Source organism: Cygnus olor, chromosome 12, assembly GCF_009769625.2.
Source record: "Cygnus olor isolate bCygOlo1 chromosome 12, bCygOlo1.pri.v2, whole genome shotgun sequence".
In the NCBI taxonomy this organism is placed as follows: Eukaryota; Metazoa; Chordata; class Aves; order Anseriformes; family Anatidae; genus Cygnus; species Cygnus olor.
In genome coordinates this window covers 11,720,798-11,743,019 of record NC_049180.1, presented here as the reverse complement: position 1 = coordinate 11,743,019, position 22,222 = coordinate 11,720,798, and the positions used below count along the sequence as shown (strand labels likewise).

The following is a 22,222-nucleotide window of genomic DNA, read 5'->3' as shown; positions in this document are numbered from 1 at the left end:
TCTCCTGCAGCTTGGTTGCTTAAAGCCAGATGAATTGTAAGGCACTAAGGCAGATTTCCCTGCTGATGCTGTCCCTCCCTTTCCCAGCCCTGTGCCCTTCCTGGCTGCCTGGCTGTCCCTTGCCCAGCAGCAGGGCAGGGGCATGCAGGATGCTTCTGCTCTGCCCAGGCAGCGTGCCTTTTGGGGGGCACATCCAAACAAAAGCTGAGCCCAAATGCAGGTCTTTAAGAGCAAAATCCTTCTTTCTGTGTTAACCCAGCCAGAAGCTAGTGCAGGAAGGAAGGAGGCTGTGCCCGAAAGAGGGATTCAGCCGGTATCTGGGATCTGCGCAAGAAATGGGTCTTGTGTTGGGGCTGCCCTGTCACCTCCATGCTACTGTCCCCAAGTGTCCCTCTGGAGGGAGAGGAAGCCAATACTGCATGAATGCCAACATGGCAGTTTTTTCTGAAATAAGCGTTTCCTTTGTTTTCTCTCCTGTCCAACATGACACCTTGGAGTCCCAATGGGTTCAGAGCTGGTTTTATCAGAGGGGAAACTGCAGCTGCATTTCCAACTCTACTCAACAGCAGCCATTGCATGCAAAAGCCTGGCTCAGCCCAGCTCTGTCTATTCCACAGCACAGAGTCTGGGCTCCTCACCACCCTCCAGCAGTATGTTTGTTTACAGCAGTGTATTTATTTCTAAAGATCTGGTCTCAGGGGGCAAAATCCCTTCTGTGCATGGAACCAGTCCTGACTGGCACGTTCATTGTCTTCTGCAGGCTGCAGGCAGCCTGAAACAATAGGGGTGTGCGGAAGTCCTGACAGACTTCCATTTTTGGACCATGATAAATGTGAAACCTAATAGTGACAGCTCTGAAAGTGGCCCATGTTAATTATCTATTTGGGAATCATTCCAGTACTCAGCCATCTCGCGCAATCCCCAACAGCTTCTCATGTCTTCCTGCGTACCGTAAGGCTAATGCTACCCCTTGGTATTGGATGAGGCCTCCAGGTTCCCCTTGGAAACTTTTCAGACATGGCTGCAAGCTGAGAATACGGAAATCAGCATCGCAGTGACAATGGGAAGCACGCTGGGGAAGGGCAGCCTGATGGCTCCAGCTATTCAGTGTAAGAAACAAATTCAGGACCAATTGCATTATTCTGCTTCACACATAACTCAACCCAGACCCCAGTTTCTCTAAACGCAGTGACATTTCCACAAAGCCTCAGATAAGTAGAATACTTAAAGGCCTAATCCAGCAAACGAAGCCAGCTAGGCACAGAAAACATGCAACCTTGTGTTTGGGCACGCCAGGGAGGGCCCATGCACTGAAATACAGCCCGGTGCCTGGTTTGGGCCAGGGATACCTGGGCTACAGACAACTGCTTCTCATGCCTGGGGTTTTGCTGACACCTGGTGTTCTGGAAGAGATGATGCCCAGTGATGCCCGTCAGGAGTCTGGGAGCTAATCTTGAATTTTGGAATGAACATGGGAACTGCAGGGGTGCATGGGGATTTCACAGACGCTCTTTAATGTCTAAAGTCAAGAAGAATGCTGCACTAATGTTCTTAGCATGCCTCATGTCTTTACAAACCTCATGGCATACAGTGTTTGCTTCCTAACTTCAGGAGTCAGGGGAACGGCAGAGGATAATCACAGATTTCATTGCAAGGAAGAACAATCCAACAATATGATGTAACCCAAGAGATCCCTGTGCAAAGGCAGCCATCTGAGGTTAGCATCCCAGACATGGAAAAAACAGAACTAAAAAGTCAAGCACTCAAAGTGGCTTTCTTAATTACTCAGAACACATTTATTTTTCCCATCAAAAAAGGAGGAAAAGCAATATGCAAGAAAGTACATTTCACACCAGTAAAAGAGGAAAATAAATTATCATGACACCAGAACAAATTCAAAGGCAGGAATGCATCAAGGAGGTGACACCACGGAGCTAGACAAACCTCTGTTTGACAGTGAATATCACTGTCTGGTTTTCCTGCTCTTGCATGGGACTGTGGTAACAGCAAAAGACTCTGGCAGCGGCTGCTACTGAAGATTACAACCTGGCCATCATGAGGTGCATTAAGGAGTAACATCCCAGTGATTTTATTCTTCATACAGAGTAAACCTCATTTTTTATGAGACATAGTACTCAGTCCTACTAAAATGATGTTGAAAATGCAGGATAAAATGGCTTTTCAAATCACAGCCTGGACCAGGATGGACTGTTACTGAAAACTCTGTCCACCTTGTTGCATTTCCAACAGAAGTCCTGGGAGACCATGGGCAGAGCAGAGCCCAGTTAACATTGCTCACCTCGAAAGCTGTGAGGAACGAACAGCACTGACGCACCTCTCTGCCTGTGGTCACAGTGCCTGTTGCACCACACTGATGGGCACTACAAAGATTTGCATCTTCAAACTAGATCTGAAAAAGCAAAATGAAAATAAAGGCCACATTTGGAAAAGCCTTATCTTAAATTCCAGTGTTTAAATCTCAGATACTTGATTACTTTAATGAATTATGGCCTAATAAGAAATCTCACCATCTTTTTTGTTTGTTGTGTTTTTTATAGCATTTTCAGACTGCATTCTCTACAAAATGGGTCCTACCTCTATGCAACAGCATCAGTATCTCCCAGAGCCTGATGCTGATCTTTAAATAAGGACAGTAGCTCCTCCAGGAGTAACAACCACTGGCTGCCCACATACCACAAAGATTAAATATTTACAGTACAAGCACATAAGGAAAACTTTATAACACAAGTTAATAAATAATGAGAATGACATGCACTCCTGCAACACAAACTGTCATTCTGCACATGCAAGGAGCAGCCATGGTTTGTCTCCTCTGCAGAGCAGAAAACTCAGTGCTTGGGATCTTCTCCCTCCAGTCCAGCAGCATTCATGGCCAGGCAACGCACAGGCTTGAAGAACCCATTATGTAGTCTAAATTGCAGCACTTGAAGCTAATTTACCCTTCTCTTCACCTCAAAGAGACTAGTGAAGCAGAGTCATCCAAAAATCCAACAAAGCTCTGGAAAACCCCACAGGAAAGTAGGCAGTGCTGCATACCGTCTCACATATAATGGGCACAATTTTCTTACGAATTGCTTTACACCTTCAGTACTTCAAGTTTTCTCACTGAAATTTACGGCGATATCAGGCTGTATTGCAGCACAAATATTCATCATTGTTGGACAATGATTTGAAATTGCCAAAGTTCTGAAGTTTTTACTATGAAACTGAGACAATTCTGCATGAAGAGAAGCCTGCTATGAAGCAAATAAAACCTTTTTTTTTTTCTTAAAAATCATAGAGGTATTTCACACAGAGCTATATACAATTTTCAAACAACTTGGTCCAGTGCATTTGTAACAGCATCAACGGTTTACAGTTTTGTAAAAATGTTACATCCTCTCCTGGAGGATGTTCATTCTTTTATTGGAACATCCTGTAGGTGTTGTAATCTTGATTAAAGATAATGAAATATTCTGCTGGTTTTCTGAGAGCATGAGCAGATGCATCTCATCATCCTGAAGAGAGTTTCAGTGTTGGTACACGAAGAACGTTGCCTGCTCAGCAGCAATTCTTTAGTCTTTTTGTTCTTCTGTACAGTAAAAGCTTACAAAAAACAAAACACACGTAAGTGCTTACACTTGGTTCAGTGCAACGAAAGACATTATAATTACAGCTTTTAGCTGGAGGAATTTTGGTTTCCTGCGTTCTTCAGAATCTCTTTCTTTTAGTGCAATTTTTGAGGTCAATGAGAAACGGAAAACAATTCCTAGTCAGGTGATGTCTTTTCTTTGCTAATAGAAGGAGAAACACAGTCTTGGGTCTTGGCTTGTCAAGTCTGCAGCGAGGCCCTTGGGCACCGGATTGTCCCACAGCCTGTAACGACAGCAAGCGTGTTACTGTAGGATTTGGTGTGGTGGGCCAGGAGCTGGAATGCCCAACACAGTGGCTGACTCAAAGAGGCAGCTTTAGGTTTTTATCAAAGCCGGTCTGACAGCGAGACAAGAGCAAGGTATGGCCGTATCTCAGTGACACAGCAGCCACCCAGCAGCTTCCTGCCTGCTGAAATGGACTCACTGATCTATCTTGGGAGAAAGATTAAGGCTTTGAAAGGTCCTCAGGCCACTGGGATCTCAGGAAGGGGAGGAAAAGCTGAGTTACACAAGCAACTTGGATTATGTGAGACACCCTCCTTCATCTGCCTCATTTGTTGGAGTCTACCCCAACACTGCCTGTACCAGGCCTTGTGAAGCAGAGTGCTCCATGGAGCCAGAGGGGCTATGTGCTGTGCTGCACCACGTTGAGCAAGAACACAGGGGCCCCAAGCTGCAGCTGGAACCAGTAATATTTCTCAGTGGTTGCTCTGCAGATGCTCTCACTACTGGGGAAAACAGAGGCTGGTTTTGGGTCAAAGAGACAGCTTAGATAGGAGCAGATACTTGGCTTTGGGACTCGTGTTACCAAAAAATTATCAGAGGCACTCTGAGAAGAGTGACTTTTCCAATGAGTGATGGATGAATGGATGTCTCTCACAAGAGGCTTCTAGTGGAGTTTGATACACATGGTTTGGAGAAGCAATGACAAAGAGTGGGTATCTGCAAGATACAGATCCCAGGACAGAGGCTGGGACAGGGCAGGAAAATATTTTGGAAGTGAAACCAGACGTAACTGGAGAAAGAAAACTTACAGGAGTAATGCAACAAACTTCCTGATGGGAAGATTACACAAGTGGGTCTTTATTATTGCCTCATATAAAGCCTTGCAGTCCCTTTTTTTTTTTTCTGTGATTTTCTGAGGAGGTGGAGCTGGACTAGAAAACCCTCAGTTTGCTTGGCTTGTGTCTGTGTCCCTTGCAGTAATATAATCCATGCCAGTTTACTTGAGGCAGCAGGCCAGCATGGGTCACACCTGTCCCAAGACTCCCCGACTTCCCCTAGGTGACCCAACATACAGCCACAGCCCTCCGTGATACCTGCTCACCTTATGAACTGAATTTCCGGGCACTTGACAAGTTCCTCTGATAGCTTCATGGCTCCAAAGGCACCAATGCGATTTTTCTCCAGACTATTTTAAAAACAAAACGTTTTAAAAAGCAAAACAACATTAAGAGCAGAAAACACCAAAACAACCACTGACTCCTTCTCCTGTCCCAGAAGCCACGTTTTTGTACTAGAGCAGCAATGCTTCACAACCAACATCATCATCATCTTGATGACCACGGCCCTATTTATACAGGAAGTATGCACTGCTCCCCACGACTTCCTTCTAGCAATAGGACTTGTAAGAGCTCCCTTGTCTTTGGAGCACTCTAAGAGATCCCACCATGAGGTTGGTGCCAAAAAAATGCTAGAAATAATTCTTCCTGCCTCAAAAACAACCTTCCTGCTTGTACCTGTAAAACAGCCGGGAAACCTCTACCGTGTAGTTTCCCCACCCAGGACAAACAAGACTCAGTCCTGATCCAGCGATCCACAAGCTCTTATTTTTAATATAGCTGAGAGATGGAAGACACATACCACGTGTTCCAGAGGGCCAGGGGGAAGAAAGCTCCAAGTACAGTTCTTGAGCAGGAGACAACAAATCTCTCCCATGGAGTAGGGCTGTGATGCCACTTGGCCAGCATGTGAACAGGTAACATCAAACCCAGCTGCTGGTTGCACCACAGTTCCAGCGCAGGAGCTGCATTTGAGCTTCCTGTGAGCTCCTGCGGCCCAGAACCCACAGTTTGGCCACTCCAGCATGGGTTATGTACTTCTTGCCCTGCTATAGGCTCTCTGAGCACGGTAACCATCTAGGCCACCCAAAGCATTGAAGAGAAATAAAAGCCTCCAGGAAGAAGCTCACCTGAGGCTATTAAATGATATGACTCATGCCCTAGAAATACCATTTTGTCTTTCATGACTCAAACAGGAGGCCTGGGCGGACTAGATTCTTCTCAGATACCTCCACAGCCAGAAAATACCTTAAATTAAGCAAGAGGTGGTTCAACACCACTTCACTCTGTGTATCACCCAAGCAAGGCTGGCCCACAGTGTATACAGCGGGCTAAGTAAGTATTTGAATTCTGCATTTGAATTGCAGAAGCATGTCTGTCTGTTGTTCCTAGCATACATCCCACAGAAGTACTGTAGTTGAAGGCTCAACGACACAAATACCGGTCTTCCTGGTGTTGCTCTTGGGGCTGTACTCACTCTAACATCTTCAGCTTTTCCATCCCTGGGAGGGCACTGGCCAACTCTTGGGCTCCTCCATCCCCAAGGGAATTCCAAGACAATCTAAGATAGACAAGAAACCCCAGCTGGTGAGTCAGCCAAGCCCAACCAACAGTGAACACAAGGGTAACAACATTAGTGCTACGCTACAAGCCCCTCACAGATTAGACTATTTACAAGAGGTTATTACTGTCTTACCATGGCAGGTAAAAGTTCCCCTACTCTACAAAGATTAATTTTGAGGGGTTTCCTCAGTTTCACCACATATTTCCGTGTGTGATAAGACATTCTGGAACTCTGTACAGAATTTCTGTACTGTGCATAAGATCCAAAGAAGAAAGGCAAGACAGAATCCAGTCCAAAAATAGGGGCCCTCTACCAAACAACTTCATGGACTGTTCTGGGATTTCATGGGTGTCAGCATACTGTCATGCATACTGCTTTACTCATCCTATTACTCCACTACATTACGTGGTGTTAGCACCAGAATTCACCTCTCTTGGGACTGGCAATAAAATCCTGGCTTTTACTTAATGTCCTAAGTCCTAAAATACCTGCGATCTCCACGCAAATACCTTCTGGGGGAGGAAGGGAAAGTCGGGGGGGGCTTATGACCCATGCATCATTTTATTCAAACCTTTCACAAGTACTTGCAGAACTGCGGCACATCAGAGTAGCATGACAGTCAAGTGTCACCCTGCTGGCCACAGCAAAGATGTCTGGAGAGCCTAGGTCTGGCAGATCTATAGCCTGGTAGAGGAGTGACCTCTAGGAGCTGGTGGTACCACCTGCTGATCTGCAGGCTGAATTTATTTTGCTTTGAGCTCTCAGTTCAGTCTCTACAATTACACAGAAAAGCTCCTGCTCTGCTCTGAGAGCTAGCTGTAGCCATCTTTTTTAAAAATGGGGACAAGACTTGGCCATGAAGCACAAGACAAGGAATTTGTCCTGCCCCTCAGATCAGATGCTAGAAGACAAAGGATAATGGGCAGAGTTTGAAGATGAGTGTTTTCCTTCACATTCTGTTCAGCTCTTCACATTTCACTTCCAACAAAGTGCAAGCTATACCAGCGAATTTTTTTGCAGTGAATTTAGTCAGTCGATAAATCACTACCAAATTTATCACTAAAAAGTACTGTAGTGGTAAGTATCAATAAATGTGTAGCAGGATCAGAAGTGTTCTGCAGGTAACAGTAAGAGCAGGCATCAATACAAGCATCACCTGCGTGTTGAAGGACCTCCCCATCCACTTCCATACTCACATTATTTCCTCCATGGCAGGGCATTGTTGGAAGGCGCAAGAAAGTGATTTTGAAGAATCATCAGTGATTCCACAGAGTTTCAAGCTGAAGCAGGGGAGAAAGAAAAAAAAAAGAAAAAGAGGGCACAAAGTGCTGGTTTCAGAACCGGTGGGAATACAGCACCAGCACCATCTTCTGAGATGCTACAAAGAAAGCCAACCACAATCTGCCCTGGGAGCATTCAGTGCCCTGATACTCACTCAATCTTCCGGAGGTGTTCCAAGTGTGGCAGTCCCTCAGACAGGGCATGGATACTCCCTTCCCCGAGGTCATTTTCTGATAAACTGTAAGAATAACAGAGAAGCTTTGAGTGGCAGCAGAGAAAGCAGCTGCGGTCAGAGAAGTCCCACCACCAAAACGTAACTAGGTGTATTAGCAAATCAGTTACTAGTACCCAGACTAAGTGAGGACTCTAGACAGCAAGGACAGGCCAGACTTGTCAACTCAGGGTCAATTCCCTGCTTGGTAAAATGGGAATGACAGCCTTGCTCTAACTTACAAACCTAAATCCATTCACCAGTTAATCTATTGCAGACAGCAATGCAGGGTTATACCTGTGGCTGAGATGGACACACCTGCAGCACATCATGAGTTGCATGCAAAACTGGAAACAAGAGGTTATACTATAGTTAGCGACTGGTGTGCCTCTCGAGGAAATGAAGGTAAGCTTGTACATCAAAGGGAGAATGGGAAGAAGATATGGATCTCAAAAGCTCAGGAGCAGCAGTAACTGCTTTCCAGCCTTCACCAGGGTGTGCTGCTCCATTCCTGTTTACCAGCAAACATGAGCCATGGCAATACATACCCTGCTCTACCATATCTCACACCCAAATTACCCACATCTTAGTTTTTTGATTTAACCATATACACATAACAAAGAACGGTGGCATTAAGGATGCAGGTGGAAGAGTTAATTCATATTGCCACCGTTCTTCCAATTTCATATTTAGAAACCCTATCAGTCCTCAGGTTACTGCAGAAAATAGTTCAAAGGCGCATAGCTACAAAAGGCCCAGCAGAACTTCAAACAGCGTTTCCTTTCACCCTAAGAAACATGTCTAGGAGGCGTGGAGGGATTGCCTTCCATGGGACCATTCTGCACAGGGAAAGAGCCTAGATGACAGCCCCAGGCCAGAGAGCTGAAATGCCTCCCACCTGCAGAGTGATATACATACATTTGGCACCATCCCGAGTAGTCCTGCCATGACCTACCTTATCTCTTCCAACAGCCCACATGCCACCAGGGCTCTGGCCAGCTCTGTCCCTCCTGTTGGCCCAATGTTATTTTTCTGTAAGCTAGCAAAAGAAACACAAGCATTTGAGGATTATTTTAGAATAAAACTGTAACAAAAGCTCGTATGTAACTTGCCAAGAAGAAAGGTGCAACATCTTTTTAATCAGCACCTGGTGCTGATTCCTGCTGCTGCCAGTGACACCTGGCCCTAAGGACATGTAGCTCACTGGATTTGCCTGTGCTCACAACAAAGGAGCACAATCAGCCAGTCGATGCAAAAGCAAAGGCTGCTTGGTACCACTGGGAGCCTGCCTCCAGCTCTGCGCACATGGGATCAGTTTGAGATGGTAAGGAATGACCTTAGGAACAATGAGCAGATGGGACCTCATGTCTCGAGATTTCCCAACACCTTTCCAATGAAGACAAGAACCTGCCTGGAGGACTGAAGCCTCTCACTGCTGGGATTGCTTCTCTAAGTTATGTTTTGATGATACTAGGCTAATTGAGCCCAGTGAACTCTTAGTTCACAGATTTCTTGATTTACTACTGCAACGTAGTATGAGAAAGTCCTACACATTAGAGCCCTGGAAAGACTCCCATACAAGTTTTAAAGACGTAACACCACTGAGTTCAGGGAGAAAAATGACTCAGAGATGCCTGCACAGAATAGTGAGGGGCCACAAAAGCTGCTGATATATATGCTTATGTTACATGAGAACAAGAGGACAGCCAGAAGCATTGGAAGTTAACACGGTCGAAACCAATTAACAGGGCTGTTTTACTGCATATACAATGCCGGGTTCATCTCTAAAGTTAACGCTGCAAGAAATTACACAAGAATAGCTGATTCGACACCAATAACGGAGTGACTTAAGGTAAGGAGTATGGTAAGTGTTTGATGCAGCAGAGTAACTGTGGAGGGTTTCTCAATCCTGAGCCACTTAAAATAACGTCTACATCAGAAACCAGTGTACCACTTCAGTCTATGCTTTTTTCCTTTTTCATTGCCTTCTTTTGGCCATCCCACATATTCCCAGGATATCCTGCTTTCCTTGAGCAGAGGCTGATACTTACTGCAGGATCTTCAGGCTGCTCACATGAGGTAGACAGAGGGCAAGTTTCACTGCTGTCCCATCTCCAAAAACATTCCTTGATAGTCTGGAAGGGGCAGAAACAAAATGTTACTGGCGGTGAGATACAAAGCCTCATTCCTCACCCATCTGTCACCTACTCGTATCTGTGACCCCCATTCCTCACCCACATGTGCATGGGACTGCACTGAAAGGAGCTAATGTCCACAATCCAAAGGACACTGAGGGTGGGCAGAAATAACAATGAGGTTTTGTAATCCTGCAGCAGAAGTTAAATAGTGAAGCAAAATATGCTGTACTCACACTGTGGTGATGTTTCTGGATATCACCTTAATAGTACGACAGCCAGCCAGAAAGTTAAACAACTCACATTTTCTGTTCCTCCTCTTTGCTCTAAGACTTGTCTGCTGCAAGAGCAGCCAACCTTCCTCATCTCACTATCTAGGCAAGCATAGGAGAGACTGCTGCCCACCAACATGTGGAGAGACTCAATCAGTCCCCAGCAGTAGAAGATGCCATCCTGTCTGTCTGCAAGCCATCAGAGCAAGATGTAATACCACATTTTGGAAGTGTTATTTCCTCCTGCATCCATTGACTTACACTTCTCAGGACTACACTGACCTCCTTTACTGACTGGGCTGTTGTAGTGGGTTTATGTGGCAAGGTTTTGGTAGCAGGGGGCCGTAGGGGTGGCTTCTGTGAGAAGAATCTAGAAGCTGCACCATTTTAGATAAGGGCCCCACTGCTGGCCAGAGCTGAGCCAGTAAGTGATGTTCTTCGTGCCTCTGTGAGAGCATATCTAAGAAAGGAAAAAAAAAACAACAAAAAACTGTTGCTACACAGCAGCTGGGAGACAGAGAGAAGTGAGAAACAGTCTTGCAGATCCCAAGGTCAGTGAAGAAGGAGGGAGAGAGGTGCTCCAGGTGCTGGAGCAGAAGTCCCCTGCGGCCTGTGGTGAGGACCATGGTGAAGCAGGCTGTTCCCCTGCAGCCCATGGGGTACCACAGTGGAGCAGGGTTCCACGCTGCAGCCTGTGGAGGAGACCACGGTGGAGCAGGTGGACCTGCACCGACGGAGGCTGCGGCCTGTGGAGGACCCCCGCCAGAGTGGGCCCCGGGCCGGAGCTGCAGCCCGTGGAGAGGAGCCCACGCAGGAGCAGGGGGTCTGGGGGGAGCTGCCGCCCATGGGGGACCCGTGCTGGAGCATTTCGTTCCTGGGGGATGGACCCCATGGTACGAGCCATATTGGAGCAGTTCCTGAAGAGCTGCTGTCTGCAGGAAGCCCACGCAGGATCAGTTCGGGAAGGACAGCATCCCGTGGGAGGGACCCCACGTGGAGCAGGGGCAGAGAGTGACCAAGAAGGAGTGGCGGAGATGAAGTGCTACAGACTGACTGCAACCCCCATTCCCCTGTTCCCCTGTGCCACTCAGGGGGAGGAGGTAGAAGAGGGCGGATGGGGGGGAAGGCATATTTGGTTTCTTTCCTTTGTTTCCCCCTTCTCTAGCTTGTTAGTAATAGGTAATAAATTTCTCTAATCTCCCCATGCTGAGTCTCTTTTGCCTGTCACAACACTTGTTGAGTGATCTCCCTGTCCTTATCTCAACCCTTGATTCCTTTGTATTGTATTTTCTCCCCCTTCGAGAAGGGGGAGTGAGAGAGTGGTCATGGTGGAACTTGGCTGCCCACCCAAGTGAAACCACCACAGCTGTCCTGAGCTGGAATTATACTGAAATTGCACTTTATAATGTGAGTCCTTAGTCCAGAATGTTGTAATCTGAAAGTTATTTTAATAACTTCAGCATTTTAATTGGAACTGAACACTTTCTTCTGATTTGTTCTTTTTAAATTTTCTTATTTGTTTAATATGTCAGGGTACATTCGTTCTATAAAGTGGTCCGAAATGGAATGACTGACAATAAATATGGCTGATTAAAGCCTCTGTCATCTTCCCTCCATTTTTGTAGCCATATAGGTTAAAGCTGATTTCTTAGGCAAAAAACGCACTACACAGTCCATATGCCCATGACACTTGCTGTTAAACTGCAGATCCAGCTCTTCTCCACTGACACAGTTTGTACTGTTCTTGGGAATCTCCAAGAGATTGTAGTGAACATGAAATCCCCAAACATCCCACAGCCAGCACCACACATTCCTGTCCTATTCAGCTGTGAGTTTTTACCCTGCTCTCACAAGAAACAATACTAAAACTGACTTTAGCTTTACTGGAGCCAGATTAGATTTGGTTTCTATGCCTTGTTTTTTGCCCTACCTCCTGAAGGGACATTGGAAATTATATACTTACAGTAACTCCTCGATGTGCTTGCAATAGGCAAGAGCTTCCATCAGCTTTTCCCCTCCAGCAGGACTAGGACTATTCCCTGAAAGGCTAAAATAAGCATGAAAGACACTCAGTGACTGAACAAGAACCAGAATGTACCCGCTTAAGATACTTCACTGTGATCTGGTGTAAGGGAAGACCTGAGTCACTGCAGTGATGGGCTACATGGGGTTGCAGTGGTATATCCCCATAAATCTCTGGAAAATGGCCTGGGGATTTGTCATCTGTTTACCTCACCTACTGAGTCTCTCCTGCCTTGGCAGATACTGGGAGGAAGGAGCAGGTTTTCCTCTTCCAGACAGAATACGGAATTTCTTTTTGTTGTTCAAGTCATTATCAGGTTTTTAATTTTAAAAAAGTTCAAGGCATACTCCAGAGCTGAGCCTAATAGACAACCTGGATGCTCTCATATCTGTTCCCTCTTAGCAGAGACTGTTTGAATCCATGCCTCTGACTGAGAGCCTTGTCTGAACACAATAGAAGCCATATCAGAAGACAGTCTGAAGACAGCCCCGATGTATTTTCAATTTCACCTCTACTTCCACTAGGAAAAGAAAAGCAGCATAGCAACACTGGGGGACACCACTCTGGGAACTTTACACAGCCCAAGGAAAAACGCTGCATAGATCTGAGTCTTGTAAGATTCCCCATGAGCTTGTGTATTTACTTTCCAGGAGACAAATGAATCAGAGATCTCTCTGTTCAAGCAGCTAGCAAAGGCCAACAAGTACCCACTGCTGCTTCTGGGGATGCCTGCATGAAGATATGGCTGTGACGTTCACTATCAAAGAGCCTCTGCACCGGCAGAAAAAGTTGATGCCAGGAGCAGATGCACAAGGGGAAGGCAGGAGAGGAAACACCTTCCATTACTTTTGTACATTTTGTATCAGGTTTACAATGACATGTTAAAGGCTGGAAAGAGGTGGAACATCGTAGAAATGAAAGCAGCAGGGGGCTTCCCACACAGGCTTTCCCACCAACTGCAGCAACATCCCAAAATCACTGCAAACAAAACAAAGTGACTCACTTGATTCTCTTCAGGTTTTGCATTTCCAGCAGGGCAGTGGCTATATTTATCAGGCCTGGATCTCCAATCTTGTTGTGGGCTAAACTTTAAAGAGAAGAAAAAAGGCTGTGTTGCAAAGGAAAATCCCAACAGCATGACATCTTATGTAATGTCTCCCATCTGCTGGATGATAGCTCTGACCTTGACAGGAGAATAAAAGAGCTGCTTGTCTTAACTCTCTCATGAAGACTTGTAGCCGTTAATGAGGCATTAAAAAATTACAAACAGCAATCAAAATCACTAGATCTTGTTAATGGGTGGAAAATCACTTCAGCCAGAATCCCAAGACACAGCTGGTTATAATCTTCTAAACTACTACGGTAGAGAAGGGACAGGACCTGGGTAGAAAGAAGGCAGTCAAAAAAGCAGAGCAAGCCTGGGGTTGGCTCTAGATTCAGATATTTTCAGAACAGGGAACTGCTTGGTTCAAGGTTCTCTCAGGACAAAAGAGGGACTCTGGCCCTGTTCTAAACAGGGTTTTCAGAGAAGATTTAAATCCAGATGCTCCATTTAACACATTTTCTATGTAACTGCAGCAGAATGACATTAGACCAAACTCTCACCTTCACAACATCAGGCTCTGATTTACCTCAAACCGCAGCTACCTCATACATGAGCTGCTTTCACTACGTCGTGTATAAGCACATCTGGATCTCTCCAAATGTTGTCACTAGGGGTCACCACTCTGCTGATGGGAGACTGCAAGAAAGACAGAACTTACTTGATTTCTTCCATGCAGTGCATGTTCCTCAAGGCTTCTGCGAGTCTGGAGCAGCCATCATCACCAATACTGTTATGGTTCAAGCTGGAAAGGACATCCCCAGGAAAAAGGACATTAAGCTAGTGTTATTCAATATCAGAAGACGGGCTAGAGGTGAGCTGCAGTCACATACTTACATTAGCCTTTTCAGAGATGGCATTTTACAAAGGCCCAGCACAAGCTTAGGAATGGCAGCATCACTGAGTTTCATGTGGCCCAGGCTAAAAGACAAAATAACAGGAACAACTAACTACCCATGGGCAGCTATGAAAGCATTCAGAGCAGAAGAGAGCAGTATAAGGGCGGAAGAGAAATGGGAGTGAATTCTAGTCCTTGTGAATAGTTTTCAGCTTTGTTCCCTAAAGCAATTCTACTGGATGCTTTTGGATGCTGATAAAACATCAGGAATCCTAAACCTCTGGAGCAGGGTGCCACTGTGCTCACAATATGGCAAAGCCCTTGTGGTCCAGGGGTGCTTTGTAACAGGAGGATGCCTCACATGTAGATGCCTGGAAAAGCCACTTCTGTATGCAGGCCACCAGATCATCCTCCAGGAGCAAAATGTTAGCTCTGGAACTGCCACACTGGAATCACATATTCCAGCTGGGATATGATCCATGCAAATACCAGCTACGAAAACACTTGATTTCTTCACTCGACGTTCCCTGCTCCAGACCACTGATCTCTGTTTCTCCTATCCATCCTTCACTGCAAATAAAAAGCTGTTGTTGCTTTTTCCCTATCCGAAGTCCTCTAGCCATAAGGAAAACTACATCTGTACATAGTACAAACAGGAGCGTGTGTAGTTTAACTAAAGCTTTGAGAAAGACCTGGCAGACACTGGACAGCCTGGTACACTCACTTGAGCTCTTCAATGGCCTGGCACTTCTGCAAGCCTGTGATCAAGTAATCAATTCCAGTTGGCATAATACTGCAAGAGGTCAGCCTGCGAAATAGCAAAGATTAGATAAGAAGGTCAGTTCTCAGCACAGTGAAAAAGGGGAGTTTACTTCTTCACTGACAGGCCTGCTGTCCCATTCCAAGCTCTGGCCAGCAGAGGGAGCAATATCAGGGACCAATGAGTTTGAAGAGAATTCCTTTGAAGAGAATTCCACATCTCACGTGTACAGGACTACGAGGAGTGGGTAGTTCAGAGAGATGTCTAAGACACAGGATATACATGTACAGACCATCTCTGGGCTAACCAATCCCCCCAGCATTCTACTGGACAGAGATACCCTTTATAAGCCTGCCTCTCATTTATGAGCTTGGAGCTGACAGTTGAAGAGGGCTGCAAAAAGGACTGAATGATACTCATACCAGAAAAATCTTTTACATAGTAGGGCAGTATAAAATTATGTACAATGTAAACAAAAGCCAAGGTCTCCATCTCAAATCACTTTCATTTGCTAAAAGGGAAAGAGGAAAACCTTGAAACATGCAAACAATGGCTCTATAACCACCTACAACGCAAACTACACAGAGCTGTTGAGTTCACAAGCATAGTTCATAGCGCAGCAGAGATCACAAAGCTCACGGCCATATTCCAGACAAAGCGATTCAGAGAGCATCAGGGTCAGGCACAGGGCTGAGCAAACCATAAAGCATAAAGAAGAGACCACAGATGGGGACGTACTCAAACTTCTTCAGCTTTGGAAGAGGTAGCAAAACAGCGACTAGAATTTTTGTGTCATCATCGTGGAGCTCAACATGAGACCATCTGCAAGAACAGAACAACATATCTGAGCTGATGATCCACTGGTGACAAAAGGTTTGTACCAAGCCCACAGCTAAAGCACCCCAGTGCTGGGACACTCAAGAATTGTCAAGATATTGACACTTGACAAGGTCCCACTGTAGTTCCCAGCTATAATGGGAAAGCACAGATGAGTTGGTTACAGGGGAGATTTAGATGCTTTCAAGGGATACCCCAGGAAACCATTAGGTTTATGGGTCTTTTCTGTTTTCCATTCAAACGCTCAAGGTAGGGGATCCAGAGGGTAGGGACTGTTACCTTGCACTGGCCTCTCCCCTGACCCACTGTGTGCCCTCATGAACAGAAAAAGAAAAGCTACTCTCTTCCCCCCAAAACATCTGTGGTGCATAGCAACTCACCTCAGTTCCTGAAGCTGGATGCATTTTTCAAGAACCCTTTGATAGAAGCAAGCACGCTTGATTTCTGGCTCATGTAGATTAGATCTGCAGGTTACAAACACACACAAGTTAACAGTGATGATTAGCAATTCCCACTGTTATACACAGCCTTCCCACTGCAGCAGCTGGTGCCCTTTATGGCCAAGCTTAGGAACAGATCGGGGTTTGGGAAATGCCCTCTCTAGGCTCTCCTTCTGTGTCTCGCCTACACCACAGTCTAGCACAGTGAAACACAGCCCTCCCCAACTGCACAAGAAGATCAGTGCTGCCTTCTTCAACTACACAAAGGGAAAAAGACACTGATGCTGTTCTTTCCCTAGAAGTTCATGCAGAAACCAGCATGTTGTAACAGTCTCTGAAGTGCTCAAGTCTTCTGAGCGAGCACTCCTGGTCCTGCAGGGAAGGTAGGAAGATTTTTTTAGCCTCAGGTAGTTCCAGTATGGATGGCCTGCAAATCACATGCACACGAATAAGGTTCCCTCTGCCTTTCAGAACACTGCAGAGGTGTTCTGAAACTGAACATACAGAGATAAGAGCCTCAGACACTCTGAAGGTATTTTTCATCCCATGGTGAGCAGCAGAACAAGTGGAAAATGACAAATAGATGCTTTCTCACCTGCTAACGACTGATTCCACCTTCTCCAGGCAGCATGGGAACCTTGTGCCTAATTGGAAGAGGCTTTTATCTTTACATATCCTGGAAGACAGAGATTAGAGAACATCATAAACCTGTGCACCCTTGAGGGAGCAAATGATGTTTTAAAGAAGAAAAACAGAGCACTGGATGGGACAAGACTATGCTGCTATATGAATGCTAACCATACATCTCTGAACAAGTTTACAATGTCTAAACTAAAAAAACAGCCTCTAATTGTAAATGAGCCGGTCCACGGGCAGCATAGGTCACAGAGCTGCTTGCTATGGCCCTGTTCTGTGACCGGATTCTTTGATGTTCAAGTACAGCACAAGCTCGGTCAGCAGCTTTTTCTGTGATGGGGAGAGCACACCTCTGCTGCATGAATTCTCTGTGCCCAATACAGACTACATACCTGGGCACCCTTTGTCCCAAGGGAGACCAAGAACAGGGTCTCCTTTCCACTGAACCTCTAAGCCGTGTGACCACAAACTTTCTAAGAACTTCTACCTGCCAGGAATTTGGGTCAAAGTCAACTTAAGGTGGTTAATGGCTTACAAATGCAGTGGAGTCAGAGCATAGAGAACAAAAGAGTAAGTTGAAGTGCTGGCTTCAATACTGTTTCTTTGCAAGTCCCAGGCTAAAAGAAAACATCTAAAAGATACCAGAACTTGAGGTGCTACTTACATGATCGCAGTAATGTTTCCACAGGCCTGGACAGCCAGCTCAAGAAGGTTCGTGACACTTTTTTTACATACCCATGGCTCTTTTATGCTGTAAAGCACAAAACAGACAGCTCTGCTTTATTCACATGCACAGATCCTTCTCTGCCTCTGTCAGCTGAGTGCTCAGCAGTCTAATATACACAGCAGGGACTCTTTGCTCATCTAAGTAATGTCTACATAGGAAACAGGATGCAGAGAGCAGAGGAGAAGCAGCCCCTGTGGAGGAGGATGCAAACTTCTCTTCTGTATGCCTACCACTGACAGCAATGAGAAAGAGCCTGGCCTTTGTGGCTCTAAATAAACACATTTTGGGAGAAGTAAAGAACTTGTTACTCAGCTGAACTGTAGGATGCTCTGGTGAGGTTTGGTTAAGACCATGGTATGAAAGTGTTCACACAGAATTAGAACCCTTCTTTGTAAGGCAGATAAAAGTCTACAAAGACAGCACAGTTTATGGCCACAGCTTTACATGATGCTTAGCAATGAATCAAGGAGATAAAGCTGAAATACCAAAAACTTAGAGTCATCCATGGGAATTTCTCAGGCTAACACTACCTGTCTCTTGAAGAAGTACAGTTCACTGTTACTTCTGATGAAAGCGTATCTTAGATTATCGGACCAGTGCCATATTAATATCTAAAACAGCACAGGGACACTGTACCTGAGCTTTAGAGGACCTGGAGTTTTCCTCAATGAATGTAAAAGCCTCTCTGCAGCATGCACTGTCATGTTGTTATTTGAGGATCTAGAACAAAAGATCATTACAATGAACAGCTTACAAACAAGCCCAATGGGTCCAAGCAGGCTTTTCATCAGCCATTAACTCACATATATTCTGTCAGACTGGTGCACTTTTCCAGGACTAACCATAGCTTTTCCAAGTGCTCTGGCTGAAAGTTGCACTCCGTGAGGCTGAAAGGATGCAAAAGAGAATGGTCTTAGTTCCTTATGAACAATTCAGGCTTTCTGACCCAGAAATCTCAGGTATCACAACCATTACTCACATAAAAAGAAGGATCATACCAAAACCTCAAATGCCTCACAGGACTTCCAAAACAATCCTGGTAACGCTTCAAAAACATCTGTTGAATGTTCTGACACAGGGGCCTCCATAATGTGTGTCCTAATGGTGCAGCTTTTTGTAGGACCCTGTCCTGTGACTGAACCCACTGACTGTAGTGACATCAAGCAGATACACACCACAGAACACCCTAAGATTGTGGTCATCCAGACAAGAGACCCTCCCAGAGCACACCACAGGTCCTTTCTGATGCGCACACCTTGCTTCCTTCATTGGGGAAAGCAAAGCATGCAGTGGAGTGGGATAGCTGGGTCTCACCCCAATCTAACAACCAAGGTGACAATTGAATAAGAGCTGTGAAGGCAGACAAGGCCATGTGACACCTTCAGCAGGCTATGGAGATGAGGAACAGTCATTGGGAAGCAATGAGAGAAAGGGATGTGGGATTCTCCCTAAACAAACAAGACAGCATTTTTGTCAAAATAAATCACCAAAGAAAAAATCTGTACTGTTTACCTCAAAATCTTTCTTGGGTTATCTCTGCTTGTCAGTTTCACGAGTAAAGTTGCTTTGGAGCACAAACTGCACAGAGAAGACATGTGAGTATAGGATTTGGAGAGAAAACGACTATTGTCTCCATGGTCAGAATTTAACAGTACATTCAACTGCACAAAGCAACAGAGCACAGCAGTGACAGAGTGACCTAGGCCAGCTCACCTCTCAGTATGATAAATCAACCCAGGGGAATACTTCGACAAAGTTTCACTAATACTAAATTGGCATAAGCCAGCACTAGTGGTTGCAGAAGCAATCCTAATCTGCCCTGCTTTTGTCTGCCTCCTGCTGTCCCTGCACTCTCTGCTCCTCTGCCAAGCACTGGGGAGAGCTGAAACAGAAAAATGAGCTTCTTTAAAATGACTCAGCCAAGAGATTTGGCACTTATATTTAACAGCAGGAATGAATGAAAGTGACCATGGTTAAATTCGGTTCACAAGGGACCAGCTGCTCCACGTAAACATAAACAATGATAAGTGCTGAAGTGCAGCATGAAGTGCATGAAGTGCAGCATTAAAGTCACAAAGCTGGGTCTTTGTGACTTTAATCTGTCAGAAAAAGCAGTTCATGCCAGCACAAGCATAGAGCCAATGGGCCATATTTGCTGGAGAAACAGACATAAGCAAAAGCTTTGCACGCACATAGACATAAAGTAAGCTCAGAACAGGGTCCTTGTAATTATTACCTAAAGATCACAAAGTCCAGGATAATTAAGAGGAAAAATGCAGGGAAGAGTCAGGAGACACATACCTGACCAGAACTTCAGTGGTATTTCTAGATGTGGCAAAGGCATTTATGAGATGCAGAACTCCATCCTGAGAAATTCTATTATGGCTGAGACTGCAAAGAGAAAAGAAAGATTTTTCAGGTGTTAAGAATCAGGGTTGTCCCCAAGTTCCTTAGCCAGAGAGGCAAAACTGAAGTTCAAAATTCAAGTTGGCATTGAAAGCAGAGCAGTTTGTGAGGTGCTGGTCCCCTCTAGTTGGTGCTACATGCATGAAACCCCTCCAAGAGGAAGCACTGGTAACTTGGGTGACACAGCCAACTTGCATGTTGCACTCAGAGAGGACAATGTACTGAAGGCTCAGGGGACTACATCAACTTCTGTCATGCCATCGCTCTCAGGGCCTCAGGGACACTGATGCTAATAGAAAGACTTTTACTTACCTCAGCAGCTTTTGGATCAACCCGTGAGTTGCCCTGGCCTAGAAAGGTCTTGAGTTGTGCTCATGGCTCACTCAGACCTTACCTCCTATGGCAGGACTGGACAAGAAGCATGACAACCAGCTTCAGGAGGGATTGCATGAGCACTTTTCCATTAGGGCACCTCCTGCTCCACTGAGGCACTGTGCTCAGGGAAGGGCTCAAGAGCTTCCCTGAACCCACAGATTCAGCGTGTTTTCTTACTTGAGGGAACAGGTAACATGCACTCGATGCAAGTGGTCCAAGAGGAACCTCAGGCCTTCATCCCCTAGCTGATTCCTGGAGAGACTGAAAGGCAAAAGAACAAGGTGGAAAAACAAAACTCAGCCTTTTAAGCAGTAATGCTCCTCTGAGAAGCTTCGAAGAACGCAGCTCAGCCTCTGAAGATCTGTCTAATACAAACTACTGCCCTAAAAAAAATACTTCATGCATGGGCTCCAGAGCAAGCTCAAATGAAGAGCTCCAAGCACAGTCTCAGAGAAGAGCTCAAACAAAGCAACCAATACCTCAAAATGACCACAGAGTCATAATCCCAAGGATATCGTCCAATTCCATCTCAAGTCCTCTTTAATATATATAAAGGAGCTGTGTGATTACTAATCAATTTCTAAACAGCCTGAAGGAGCACACATGCACAGGCAGAGAAGCTGGGAAACCCAGGGCAATGCTGAACCATGCTGACCCAGCTCTCCCTCAGTGACTTCTACTCTAGGTCATGGTGACAACCCAAGCCCCACTTACTCTACTTCTGCCAGCCGCCCATGCTGCTCCAGAACTCTGCAGAGCTCCTCTATCTGCCCTTGACTGATAGCACAGTCCGTCAGCCTGCACAAGAGACAGGAAGAGAGTTAAAGCACATTCAGCCAGCAAGTTCAGCCTCAACACTGAGAGCTGCCCATCAGCAGTTGCTTTTTTACAGCAGTGTCTGTGAAACATTCACCAAGATGAACTGAATGCCCTTAGCTTGCTAGTGTTTGAAACACCTCCATGAGGTTGGTAATGACAAACCCTACATTGCAGGTGGGAAGCAGATCTCTTCACATTTTTCCCATCTATATGCTGCCTGTCAGTCTTCTACTGTTACAGCCTTCTTTACAGGGGCACCCTGCAACCATTGCTCCCAGAGAGGAAGCAAACACATACACATCACACAGAAGATTATCTGAAGCATCTATTACCCAGAATTTGAGACCGACATTTGGGAAAATGGTGGAGGTTAGGGCTCAAACCAGTTGCTTGTACAGCAGAATTTGGGGCTACTCAGGATGTAGAGGAATTCTTTATCAGGGAGTGTAGTGATAGAACAAGGGGTAATGGCTTTAAACTAAAAGAGATTTAGATTAGATATAAGGAAGAAGTTCTTTACTATGAGGGTGGTGAGGCACTGGAACAGGTTGCCCAGAGAAGCTGTGGATGCCCCATTCCTGGAAGACTTTGAGCAACCCGGTCTAGTGGAAGGTGCCCCTGCCCACAGCAGAGGGTTGGAATTATATGATCTTTAAGGTCCCTTCCAACCCATACCATTCCATGGTTCTATGATATAACTAGGAATGGTCCAGTTACCACTCACGAAAGGTATAGTCCTCTGCTATCCTGGTACATCTCAAATGTGCTCGGACTTGCATTTAGGCAGCTGAATTGAGCCCCAAAGCCTTGTTTACAAGACCAAGCTCCTTGACCACCAGTCCATGAGTCATACATTTATTCATACAAGAGGAGATTAGGCTACTTGCACGAATGCTTCAAGCCTAATCAAAACAAGCAAATTATAATTGTTTTATGCCAGTACCTGCAGGACGTCTTCTGGCTTTGTGTGCTCGTTCCTAAATGCAAAAAAGCATTTTGATTTGACCTGAAGCAAAGAGAAAAGACAGTCCTTCAGCAATGGTCTTCAAAGAAGACAAGCTTTGTAATTTCTTTAAAGCTCA

The 22,222-nt window shown here is 45.5% G+C and overlaps 1 protein-coding gene across 3 annotated transcripts in view; it reads right to left on the bottom strand.

The window, feature by feature from the left end:
* Positions 1–1,769: 1,769 nt before the first annotated feature.
* The window catches only part of NLRC5 (NLR family CARD domain containing 5), a 54,960-nt gene continuing 34,507 nt past the window's right edge, over positions 1,770–22,222 (bottom strand). For all 3 annotated transcript variants that reach the window (XM_040571105.1, XM_040571107.1, XM_040571106.1), the window contains exons 26-48: positions 22,084–22,146; positions 21,036–21,119; positions 20,499–20,582; positions 19,842–19,931; positions 19,053–19,118; positions 18,344–18,427; positions 18,177–18,260; positions 17,478–17,564; positions 16,773–16,853; positions 16,118–16,201; positions 15,639–15,722; positions 14,865–14,948; positions 14,140–14,223; positions 13,964–14,047; positions 13,204–13,287; positions 12,141–12,224; positions 9,822–9,905; positions 8,726–8,809; positions 7,714–7,797; positions 7,475–7,558; positions 6,192–6,275; positions 4,981–5,064; positions 1,770–3,876 (exon numbers count right to left, since the gene is read on the bottom strand). In XM_040571105.1, the coding sequence (XP_040427039.1) occupies positions 3,795–3,876; positions 4,981–5,064; positions 6,192–6,275; positions 7,475–7,558; positions 7,714–7,797; positions 8,726–8,809; positions 9,822–9,905; positions 12,141–12,224; positions 13,204–13,287; positions 13,964–14,047; positions 14,140–14,223; positions 14,865–14,948; positions 15,639–15,722; positions 16,118–16,201; positions 16,773–16,853; positions 17,478–17,564; positions 18,177–18,260; positions 18,344–18,427; positions 19,053–19,118; positions 19,842–19,931; positions 20,499–20,582; positions 21,036–21,119; positions 22,084–22,146 (1,897 nt within the window). In that variant the 3' untranslated portion in view covers positions 1,770–3,794. The remainder of the gene's footprint in view (positions 3,877–4,980; positions 5,065–6,191; positions 6,276–7,474; positions 7,559–7,713; positions 7,798–8,725; positions 8,810–9,821; positions 9,906–12,140; positions 12,225–13,203; positions 13,288–13,963; positions 14,048–14,139; positions 14,224–14,864; positions 14,949–15,638; positions 15,723–16,117; positions 16,202–16,772; positions 16,854–17,477; positions 17,565–18,176; positions 18,261–18,343; positions 18,428–19,052; positions 19,119–19,841; positions 19,932–20,498; positions 20,583–21,035; positions 21,120–22,083; positions 22,147–22,222) is intronic.